Source organism: Tachyglossus aculeatus, chromosome 1, assembly GCF_015852505.1.
Source record: "Tachyglossus aculeatus isolate mTacAcu1 chromosome 1, mTacAcu1.pri, whole genome shotgun sequence".
Classification (NCBI taxonomy): domain Eukaryota; kingdom Metazoa; phylum Chordata; class Mammalia; order Monotremata; family Tachyglossidae; genus Tachyglossus; species Tachyglossus aculeatus.
In genome coordinates this window covers 71,603,073-71,615,758 of record NC_052066.1, presented here as the reverse complement: position 1 = coordinate 71,615,758, position 12,686 = coordinate 71,603,073, and the positions used below count along the sequence as shown (strand labels likewise).

Genomic DNA, 12,686 nt, shown 5'->3' with positions numbered 1-12,686 from the left:
GGCTCAGTCTGGGAAGGCCTCTTGGAGGAGGTGAGTTCTCAGTAGGGCTTTGAAGGGAGGAAGAGAGCTAGCTTGGAAAAATTTGTGTGTCATCCTTCTGGAGGAGGTACAAAGTGCTGTGGGGCTGAGGGTGGGGTGAATATAAAGTGCTTAAGGGGTACAGTGGGCAACAAGGGTGCTTAATGGAGAAGCCCAGTGCTTAGAACAGTGCTTTGCACATAGTAAGCGCTTAACAAATACCATCTTTTTTTTTTTAATGGATAGAACAAGCACCTGGGAGCCAGAGGACCTGGGTTCTAATCCAGGGTCCACTACATATCTGTTGTGTGACCTTGGGCAAGGCACTTTAACTTTTCTGTGCCACAGTTACCTCATCTGTAAAATGGGGCTAAGAGTGTGAGCCCCTGTGCTGTGTGACTTTGGGCAAGACACTTCACTTCTCTGTGCCTCAGTTCCCTCATCTGTAAAATGGGGATTAAGACTGTGAGCCCCACGTGGGACAACCTGATCACCTTGTACCCCCCCAGCGCTTAGAACAGTGCTTTGCACATAGTAAGCGCTTAACAAAAACCATCATTATTATTATTATGTGAGACAGGGACGGTGTCCAACCTTGAATAATTGTACCTACCCTGTGCTTAGAACAGTGCTTGGCAAAAAGTAAGTGCTTAACAAATACCATCATTATTATTAATATTACTACAGATCTGAGTGTATAGGGGATGCAGAAGAGAGGGTGGGGAGAAATGAGGAATTAGCACTGTAGCCGAATTGTTTGTATCCCTGATATCAGCTACTATTATTTATATAAGCCTATGTTTTGAAACTACTTTGGACTTTGCTTGGGCTATAATGCAGTTACAATTGATAAAACATCTAACACGCTACTATGCCCACTCTACAGTGGCTCGATACATCCTTGTTGTAGTCAGGCTAAACCAGGAGAATGTGCCGAACTATTTTTCAGAAACAGATCAGTTGAAATATAAAACCTCATCTTGACACCCAAACCCTGGCCTCTCTGGGATTTTTTCATTTATTCATTCATTCATTCAGTCGTATTTATTGAGCGCTCACTGTGTGCAGAGCACTATACTAAGCACTTGGGAAGTACAAGTTGGAAACTTTCCCATCTCTGTTGACGGCACTACCATCCTTCCCGTCTCACAAGCCCGCAACCTTGATGTCATCCTTGACTCCGCTCTCTCGTTCACCCCTCACATCCAAGCCGTCACCAAAACCTGCCGGTCTCAGCTCCGCAACATTGCCAAGATCCGCCCTTTCCTCTCCATCCCAACCGCTACCCTGCTCATTCAAGCTCTCATCCTATCCCATCTGGACTACTGCATCAGCCTTCTCTCTGCTCTCCCATCCTCGTGTCTCTCCCCACTTCAATCCATACTTCATGCTGCTGCCCGGATTGTCTTTGTCCAGAAACGCTCTGGGCATGTTACTCCTCTCCTCAAAAAGCTCCAGTGGCTACCAATCAATCTGCGCATTAGGCAGAAACTCCTCACCCTGGGCTTCAGGGCTGTCCATCCCCTCACCCCCTCCTACCTCACCACCCTTCTCTTCTTCTCCAGCCCAGCTGGCACCCTCCGCTTCTCCGCCGCTAATCTCCTCACCGTACCTCGCTCTCACCTGTCCCGCCATCGACCCCTGGCCCACGTCATCTCCCGGGCCTAGAATGCCCTCCCTCTGCCCATCCGCCAGGCTAGCTCTCTTCCTCCCTTCAAGGCCCTACTGAGAGCTCACCTCCTCCAGGAGGCCTTCCCAGACTGAGCCCCTTCCTTCCTCTCCCCCTCGTCCCCCCTCCATCCCCCCATCTTACCTCCTTCCCTTCCCCACAGCACCTATATATATGTATATATGTTTGTACATATTTATTACTCTATTTATTTATTTATTTTACTTGTACATATCTATTCTATTTATTTTATTTTGTTAATATGCTTGGTTTTGTTCTCTGTCTCCCCCTTTTAGACTGTGAGCCCACTGTTGGGTAGGGACTGTCTCTATGTGTTGCCAACTTGTATTTCCCAAGCGCTTAGTACAGTGCTCTGCACACAGTAAGCGCTCAATAAATACGATTGATGATGATATAGAGATGGTCCCTACCCAACAACGGGCTCACAATCTAGTAGGGGGAGACAGACGACAAAACAAAACATGTGGACAGGTGTCAAGTCATCAGAACAAATAGAAAGCACATCATTAACAAAATAAATACAATAGTAAATGCGTACAAGTAAAATACAGTAATAGATGCTTTGCACATAGTAAGCACTTAAAACATGTCATTATTATTATTATTACAAACAGGTATACGGGTGCTGTGGGGAGGGGAATTTTCCCATAACTGTAGACAACACCCCTAAGGTGTCATAAGCCTATAAACTTGGCATCATTCTCAGCTCATCCCTTTCATTCAGCCCACAAATTCTGTGTGTCACCATTACCTCACTGATTTCCTACTACAATCCTGCCCCCATACTTCTCTCCTAAAATGTAACCTATTTACGGTACCTCCAACTCAAACTTTTTTTTTATTGGTATTTGTTAAGCACTTACTATGTGTCCAGCTATGTATAAAGCACTGTTGTAAGTCTGGATTAGAAACAAGATAATCAGGTTGGACACAGAACCTCTAATAAATACCATTATTACTATTACACCATTCATGTCCCACACGGGGCTCACAGTCTTAATCCCCATTTCGTAGATGAGGCAACTGAGAAAGAGAGGTGAAGTGACTTGCCCAGGGTCACACGGCGGTCAAGTGGTGGAGACAGGATTCGAACCCAGGTTCTGACACCCAGGCCCATGCTTTTCCCACTAGGCCATGCTCCTTCTTGACACGGATCCCTTGCCCACATTTTCATTCCTGCCTGGAATTCCTTCCCCCTTCACATCCGACAAGTCACCACTCTCCCCTTCTTCAAAGCCCAGAGGTCATGGGTTCAAATCCTGGCTCCGCCACTTGTCAGCTGTGTGACTTTGGCCAAGTCACTTAGCTTCTCTGTGCCTCAGTTACCTCATCTGGAAAATGGGGATGAAGACTGTGAGCCCCCCGTGGGACAACCTGATCACCTTGTAACCTCCCCAGTGCTTTACACATTGTAAGCGCTTAATAAATACTATTATTAAAGCACTTATACAGTGCTCTGCACACAGTAATAATAATAGTAATAATAATAATAATGGCATTTATTAAGCACTTACTATATGCAAAGCACTGCTCTAAGCGCTGGGGAGGTTACAAGGTGATGGGGTTGCCCCTCAGTAAGCACTCAATAAATACGATTGAAAGAATGAATGAATCAGTCATATTTATTGAGCGCTTACTGTGTGCAGAGCAATGTACTAAGCGCTTGGGAAGTACAATGAATGAATGAATGAATCTCTTCCACGAGGCCTTCCCTGACTAAGCCTTCACTTCCTCTATTAGTCCTCCCTTCTGAGTCACTTGTGCACATGGGTCTGTACCAGTGTGGCCTACTGGAAAGAGCATGGGCTCAGGAGTCAGAGGTCATGGGTTCTAATCCTGACTCCGCCAATTATCAGCTGGGTGACTTTGGGCAAGTCACTTCTCTGTGCCTCAGTTTCCTCATCTGTAAAATGGGGATTAAGAGTGTGAGCCCCACGTGGGACAATCCAATTACCTGTATTTACCCCAGCGCTTAGAACCGTGCTTGGCACATAGTAAGTGCTTACCAAATACCATTATTATTATTATTATTATTATTATTATTACCATGTTAGCAATTTGATACTTATCCCATTTTGATCCTTATCCCACCCCCACAGCAGTTATGAGAAGTATCATGGTTTAGTGGTTAGAGCATGGGCCTGGGGAGTCAAAAATACCTGGATTCTAATCCCAGCTCCGCCATGTGTCTGCCTTGTGACCTTGGGCAAGTCACTTAACTTCTTTGGGCCTCAATTACCTCATTTATAAAATGAGTATTGAGCATGTGAGGTCCACGTGGGACATGGACTGATTAACCTGTATCTATCCCAGCACTTGGGTAGGGACTGTCTCTTTATGTTGCCAACTTGTACTTCCCAAGTGCTTAGAACAGTGCTCTGCACACATTAAGCACTCAATAAATACGATTGATGATGATGATGCTTAACACATAGTACGTGCTTAATAAGTACCATTATTATTATGCACATAATCATCTAATTCATTTTAATATGTCTTCTAATCTATAAGCTCCATTCATTCATTCATTCAATCGTATTTATTGAGCGCTTACTGTGTGCAGAGCACTGTACTAAGCGCTTGGGAAGTACAAGTTGGCAACATATGGAGATGGTCCCTACCCAACAGCAGGTTCACAGTCTAGAAGGGGGAGACGGACAACAAAACAAAACACATTAACAAAATAAAATAAATAGAATAAATATGTACAAGTAAAATAGAGTAATAAACATATATACATATATATAGGTGCTGTGGGGAGGGGAAGGAGGTAAGGCCGAGGGGGATGGGGATCATAAGCGCTTAGTACAGAGCTCTGCCCACAGTAAGCGCTCAATAAATACGATTGAATGAATATTGTACTGTACTTTCCCCAAGCGCTAAGTACAATGCTCTGCACACAGTATGTGCTACTACCATAGGTTGATTATTTTGAATTGTCTCTATTTCCCTCGATGTTATTCAGATCACATTCATATTTTACATTAAGATCAACTTCTGAATATCAAAATCTGACATTACCCTATTGGATCATCTATCAATCACATTTATTGAGTGCTTACTGCATGTAGAGCACTGCTCTAAATGCTTGGGATTCTAGACTGGAAGCCCGGTGTGGGCAGGGATTGTCTCTATTGCTAAATTCTACTTTCCAAGCACTTCGTACAGTGCTCTGCACACAGAGAGTGCTCAATAAACACAGTACGTGCTCAATAAACATACTCAATAGGAAGCCTTCCCAGGCTGAACCCCCTTTTTCCTCTCCTCCTCCCCATCACCCCCCCCGCCCTACCTCCTTCCCCTCCCCACAGCACTTGTATATATTTGTACAGACTTATTACTCTATTTATTTTAATTGTACATATTTACTACTCTGTTAATGATGTGCATATAGCTATAATTCTGTTTACTCTGACAGTTTTGACACCTGTCTACATGTTTTGTTTTGTTGTCTGTCTCCCACTTCTAGACTGTGAGCCCGTTGTTCATCATCATCATCATCAATCATATTTATTGAGTGCTTACAGTGTGCAGAGCACTGTACTAAGAGCTTGGGAAGTCCAAGTTGGCAATATATAGAGACAGTCCCTACCCAACAGTGGGCTCACAGTCTAAAAGGGGGAGACAGAGAACAAAACCAAACATACTAACAAAATAAAATAAATAGAATAGATATGTACAAGTAAAATAGAGTAATAAATATGTACAAACATATATACATCTATTCAGGTGCTGTGGAGAAGGGAAGGAGGTAAGATGTGGGGATGGAGAGGGGGACGAGGGGGAGAGGAAGGAAGGGGCTCAGTCTGGGAAGGCCTCCTGGAGGAGGTGAGCTCTCAGTAGGGCCTTGAAGAGAGGAAGAGAGCGAGCTTGGCGGATGGGCAGAGGGAGGGCATTCCAGGCCCGGGGGAGGACGTGGGCCGGGGGTCGATGGCGGGACAGGCGAGAACGAGGTACGGTGAGGAGATTGTTGGGTAAGGAGTTGTTGAGTAGGGACCATCTCTACATGTTGCCAACTTGTACTTCCCAAGCGCTTAGCACTGTGCTCTGCACACAGTAAGTGCTCAATAAATACGATTGAATGAATGAATAAACACAACTGAATGAAAGCATTTTAACACAGTGGGTAAACTCACTCCCTGCTTGCAATGAGCATAGAATGTGACCTTTGGTAATCCAGGGGAACAACAATACACCAGAGTGGAAGATTTATTCCAGGTAACTGAGAAGCAGCGTGGCTCAGTGGGAAAGAGCCCAGGCTTTGGAGTCAGAGGTCATGGGTTCAAATCCCGGCTCCGCCAGTTAGCTGTGTGACTTTGGGCAAGTCACTTAACTTCTCTGGGCCTCAGTTCCCTCACCTGTAAAATGGGGATGAAGACTGTGAGCCCCACCATGGGACAACCTGATCATCTTGTAACCTCTCCAGCGCTTAGAACAGTGCTCTGCACATAGTAAGCGCTTAATAAATGCCATCATTATTATTATTAATTTGGCGCCAACTCTCCAGACCTTGCCTTTCTGTTCTAATCACCTACTATTCCCCAGCTCAAATTCTGTATTCCTTCCAAGCTGAGGTAACAGCCACGCAGACCAAGCATTTATCACTTATCCTTCGTCCCCTTACATATGCTGTACCATCTTGGCACTTCCTCTCTGAATTTGGCAAACCCTATAAAGCCCTCCTAAAATCCCATCTCCTCCAGCAAGCCTCCCTTGATTTTCATTCCCAGCTCTAAATCATAGACACCTAGCAGCTATCTCTTACATGAAGCAGCGTGGCTCAGCGGCAAGACCACGGGCTTGGGAGTCAGAGGTCATGGGTTCGAATCCCAGCTCCCCCACGTGTCTGCTGTGTGACCTTGGGCAAGTCACTTAACTTCTCTGAGCCTCAGTTACCTCATCTGTAAAATGGGGATTAAGACTGTGAGCCCCACGTGGGACAACCTGATCACCTTGTATTCCCCCCCCAGCGCTTAAAACAGTGCTTCGCACATAGTAAGTGCTTTTTTTTGGCATTTGTTAAGCGCTATTGCCAACTTGTACTTCCCAAGCGCTTAGTACAGTGCTCTGCACACAGTAAGCGCTCAATACGATTGAATGAATGCATGAATGAAAAGCACTCTTCTAAGCACTGGGGGTGGGAATACAAGGTAATCAGGTTGTCCCACATGTGGCTCACAGTCTTAATCCCCATTTTCCAGATGAGGTAGCTGAGGCATGAGAAGTTAAGTGACTTGCCCAAAGTCACACAGCTGATAAGTGGTGGAGCCGGGATTAGAACCCATGATCTCTGACTCCCAAGCCTGCGTTCTTTCCACTGAGCCACGCTGCTTCTCTATGCCATCATCATTATTATTAAATTGAACTCACCCTCAGCTGTTTTATATGCGTAATAATAATGATAATTGTGGTATCTGTTAAGCGCTTACCACATGTCAGGTACTGTAATAATAATGATGGCATTTATTAAGCGCTTACTATATGCAAAGCACTGTTCTAAGCGCTGAGCACTGTTCTAAGCGCTGTACTAAGTACTGGGTGGATACAAGCAAATTGGGTGGGACAAAGTCTCTGTCCCACGTGGGGCTCACAATCTCAATAACCATTTTACAGATGTGATAACCAAGACCCAGAAAATGAAGTGACTTGGCCCAGGTCACACAGCAAACAAGTGGCAGAGCCAGAATTAGAACTCAGGTCCTTCTGAGTCCCAGGCCACAGCGTTATCACTATGCCATGCTGCTTCATGTGCCTTGCATATAGTAAGCGCTTAACACGAACCATTATTATTATTATATTATTCAATTGTACACTCAAATGTGCATACAATTTTGAATGTAGTATATTTACTACTCTATTTGCAAATATTTTTATGTCATCTCTCCCATTAGAATATAAACTCCCAGGGAGTAGGGCACATGTTTCTTCTTTGTTTTGCACTGCACCAAAGGGAACGCTCAATAAATACTACTACTATTATTGCTGTTATTTCCTTACCTCTTACTTATCCTCCCGCCCAAAAAGGGTTCGAAACCAGCCACTGGTGCAACTTTAGTTTTATTTGCACAACTTATTTAGCAAGAAAAACAGTACAGCGAAGAAATACACTCATCTGCATTATTATTAAGGGGGCACTTACAAAACAGAAGTACAAAACCCATTTCGTAATAAATATGGAGCTGAAAAGCGTGATTTATAAAATATTATAATTTGTGGATACATAAACAAAGTTTTAGTAGTGATTTAGTGATTCTTCCACCTCTTAAAAATTATTTTCCCATGCTAACAGTCCCCCCCCCCCAGAACAGAGATGGGTCCAAGCCCTTCACAGACAGCGGGGCAAATAGATCAAAGGACAGAACTCACACGATAAGAGGTTTGGGCTCAGAGTTAGCTTTGCATATGTAGCTCAGGAGCTCAGGGGAGAGAGGAGTACTCTTATAACTGCCTAGGTAGCATAAACATGAAAGGGCTAACTAGAGAGGTGATTACTGGTTTCAACAACTTTTTATAGGAGTCTTCCAGCCACCCAGCTCAGGAAGTCTTCTATTATACTGTTCACTCAGTGAGTTGGTGCCATTGAAAATGGGAAGGAGGGGAAGGACGGAGGAAGAGAGAGAGAGGGAAGGGGGGAGAAGAAGGCCGGGGAGGAGGGAGAGGGACACAGTCCAGCTCAGGAAGTCTTATATTATGATGTTCACTGAGTAAGCTGGCTCTACTGAAGATGGGGAGGAGATGGAGGGAGAGAAATAGGAGGAGGGAGGTTTGTGTATGTGCCCAGCTCAGAAAACTTTCTATTATGATGCTCACTCAGTGAGCTGGCTCCATTGAAGATGGAGAGGAGGTGGGGAGGAGAGAGGGAGAGGGAGAGACAGAGACAGAGAGAGAAAGGGAGAGAGAGAGTTTTTGTGTGTCCATATGCTTGAGAGCAGAGAAGGGGATGGGCGAAAAATGCAGGGAAGGTAGAGCCATTTCAGGCTTAGTCTTGCCCAGTGGAGTCCGTGAAGTCAGCCCCAGTTAGGGCCCAACCTCTACCTGCTGGAGCCAGGTCCAAACCCAACCCCAGTGGGTTGGATGCCTATTCAGCATCCCTAGGACATCCTCTGTTTTGGACTAGAGGGCTGAAGGGTGAGAACTTGGGGGCTACCAGGCATGCACAATGGCCGGCAGACTGCTGGGATTTCCACTCCTAACAGCCTCCAGAAGCAACAGGGCACGTGTGAAACATCTGCCCAAGTGGGGCAGAGCTCCAGGGAAGGAAGGCCTAGATCCCCCCCTGACTTTTAGCTCTCCCTCAGAGAAAGATCCGACTTAGATATCACAGTCCGAGCCGGGGGAGCCAGTGGACACTTGTTCTTTTGACTTCTTCTCGCAGCTGCTGTCCTCCCTTCACCCCTCCATTCCCAGCCTCCATTCTGTGAAGCACCTGGTACTGGGGGGCGGGGGTGAAAATGCTTCCTGGTGCTTGCATCCCTCCCATCACCGACTATTCTAGTGTTGGAGATGGAAAGAGCAAGTCTGGCTTTAAAGAAAGCGCTCTACAATCCTTGGGAGATGCAACAGGGCCCGGGAAGGATGGGTATTCAAATACAGGCTATCAAGAGAATGTAGCAAGGGAAAAGATTGAGGAGGAGACTTAGAAAAAAAAGTGGGGGGAAAAAATACGCCCTGTGGCAGCCACAGGGCTCTAATGAACTGTAGAAAAATAGTCAATCCTAGATAGAAAATAGAATAAGGGAATATTTATAAATCCTGCTTACCAAACAGATAAAACGCTCTTTCTCTGGAATGATAAAAATGAAGGAAATGAGGCTGAGGGAAAGTAAAATCTCCAAGGAAAAAACAGCGATCCATGTCCGGTTCCAGGACAGAATCCCGAATCTAATGGTAGGATGAGGAAGTGGATGCCGAGTGAGGGAGAATTTTGGAAACTTCTGGAAGCAATCGCCCTTTTATAAAAAGGGTACCTGGCTGTCTCTCTCCATTCCCTCATGAGTTTTTCATGAAGGGAATAACCCATCCCTCCCACAATTCCTCTAAGCATCACCAGGCTATAAAGTTCCAAATGAAGGGAAGGGAATGTCTAGAAGGATGAAGTACCCAGGGCTTCCAGACCGAGACAGGTCACCCTGGGTGATACTATGCAGAGTTAGACGGTCTCTCTTGTCAGGCACGGCTGGTGGAAGTTAAGGTAAGTCTCTGGCGGTTCAATCAGGGGGCAGTTACTGAGTGAATGCTGATTTGAGTTCCCTGAAGGCCGCTCTGCGGTTTTTTCTCTCCTCCTCCTCTCGCTTCGTTTCATCTTGCTCTGCCTTTATCTCCGCTTCAAATTTACTGGCTGATGACAAGGCTTGAATCTACAAAGGAACGACAGAAACCTAATCAACAAAGCGGGAAAATTTGGAGGAATTGAGGAATGACTCAGCCCTAATCCGGGCACCTTTCCGCCTTTCCGTTCTAGTGTGAGGCTGACAAGGGTTGTTCCTGAGCCAGCAGGACAATTAGATGGAAGAGTGGCTGATTATCTGAGCTACTGGGAAACAAGCAGCACAGGAATCGATGAAAACCACAGGGAATTGGAAAATCTAATTTTCGCCAGTAGCATCAACCTCTTCCCATCCAAATCTTTATAGGAGGTGGGACCATCTTCTCTCCTACTTAAAGTGTGAGTCCCAAGTGAGACAGGGACTGTCTGACCTAATTATCTTATATTCATTCATTCAATCATATTTATTGAGTGCTTACTGTGTGCAGAGCACTGTACTAAGCACTTGGGAAGTACAAGTTGGCAACATATAGCTACCCCAGTGCTTCGTGCAGTGCTTGGCACACTGTAAATATTTAACAAATAGTACAAATATTATTATTATCATGGGCCTTTACTCTTCCCTTACCTATCCTAGGTAAGGGTTGCTAACAAGCAGTAAAATGGCCAAACGGAGGGAGAAAGGAGAAGCAATGGTTTAGCTAAACAGAAAAAACAGCCCATGGACAATTATCATTAATCCCCACATAGCTTGGCTACCACTGGGTGCCTGGCAATACAGTAGATGCAACTATCAAGAATGAAAATTCAGCATTCAAGAGAGTTACTTCTAACTGGAAACTGTTCTTCATATAATCCGCTCTTCCCAGTGCCGAACAATGAAACAGAGCCCAAGTGTTACTACATTGTGAATTAAAGTCCTTTAGACTGTGAGCCCACTGTTGGGTACGGACTGTCTCTACATGTTGCCAATTTGTACTTCCCAAGCGCTTAGTACAGTGCTCTGCACACAGTAAGTGCTCAATAAATACTATTGATGAATAAATACAACTCATTTTAAAAATCAAGGATCTAATTAAAAGGAAACAAAATGTAGTCATTTGCCCCGAATCCAACCCTGAGGCATGAAAACAAGCTAACGGGGAAAACAAAAGTCTTTTTATGTTTACTACATCAACCCCTACTGTTTTATTCATTGCTAATTTAAAACTGGGTTCGGTTTATCGCGGCGAGAGTTTCACTGTAAGGGATGGGTCAAATGAAAACTGGTCCCTGAAGTTCTAACGAGTTCCTGGGAACCACCTGGAGTTGTCCTAATGAAAGGCTCTGTGTTAAAGCAAAGTATCATTAAACACGGGTGGGAGGAAAGGTTATGGAACCAGTTGTCCGCTCTCCCGGTTAGTATTTAGACAGCAACGGGTTATTTGGCATCGTGCCGGGCTGAGACGAAAAAACAGCTGCTTGCCGTTCGGAGGATTTGATTCTCTTTCCCAGGCCTCGAGAAGCAGTATAGGCCTGGCATTGTATCCGACCAGAATTAGCAGCCAGGATAGTTTTGATAATAATAATAATAATGGCATTTATTAAGCGCTTACTATGTGCAAAGCACTGTCCTAAGCACTGGGGGGATACAAGGTGATCAGGTTGTCCCATGGTGGGCTCACAGTCAACCCCCATTTTACAGATGAGGTAACTGAGGCCCAGAGAAGTTAAGTGACTTGCCCAAGGTCACACAGCTGACAACTGGCAGAGCCGGGATTTGAACCCACGACCACTGTCTCCAAAGCCCGTGCTCTTTCCACTGAGCCACGCTGCTTCTTTGATGGCAGCCTGGTATCAGGGAGCCACAATAACGAGCCGGCTCAAGAGAGATGGGGAGTGGAGAAGAAACAGCTTCCAAGATCCTGTCATCTTAGATCCCGGCTCCACCAATTGTCAGCTGTGTGACTTTGGGCAAGTCACTTAACTTCTCTGTGCCTCAGTTCCCTCACCTGTAAAATGGGGATGAATACTGTGAGCCCACCGTGGGACAACATGATCATCTTGTAACCTCCCCAGCGCTTAGAACAGTGCTTTGCACATAGTAAGCACTTAATAAATGCCACTATTATTATTATTATTATCCTTTCTGGGGAGGACTCACTGAATCTGGCAAACAACATGGGCTTTATCTGGACAGAGTCAAAGGGAGAAGAAAGATCTGTGTTGACTGTATTCTCCCAAGAGCCCAGTAAAGTGCTTTGCACTAGGCAAGTGCTCAATAAAAGCTATTTATTGATTGATTGGATCAATCAATCAATCAGCCCATATAACTGGTGGGGATGGAACGCTCTGAAAATGAGGGGCTGCGAGACTGGAGCAGGGACCCCATGGTGCTGACAAGGACCACTGGAGGACTTAAGCACCTCCAAGAGATAATAATAATGATGATGGTATTTGTTAAGGGCTTACTATGTGCTAAGCCCTGTACTAAGCACTGGGGGGATACAAGGTGATCAAGTTGTCCCACGTGGGGCTCACAGTCTTAATCCCCATTTTACAGATGAGGGAACTGAGGCACAGAGAAGTTAAGTGACTTGCCCAAAGACACACAGCTGACAAGTGGCGGAGCCAGGATTTGAACCCATGACCTCTGACTCCAAAGCCCGTACTCTTTTCACTGAGCCACGCTGCTTCTCTGCGTGCTCTGCTGGGGGCAGTGTGCTTATTATA

The 12,686-nt window shown here is 45.3% G+C and overlaps 1 protein-coding gene across 1 annotated transcript in view; it reads right to left on the bottom strand.

Annotated features, from left to right (window-relative positions):
* Positions 1 to 7,745: 7,745 nt before the first annotated feature.
* EFHD1 (EF-hand domain family member D1) overlaps positions 7,746 to 12,686 on the bottom strand; it is an 84,029-nt gene continuing 79,088 nt past the window's right edge. Inside the window, exon 4 of the mRNA XM_038747370.1 lies at positions 7,746 to 10,065. Within this exon, the coding sequence (XP_038603298.1) occupies positions 9,931 to 10,065 (135 nt within the window). The 3' untranslated portion in view covers positions 7,746 to 9,930. The remainder of the gene's footprint in view (positions 10,066 to 12,686) is intronic.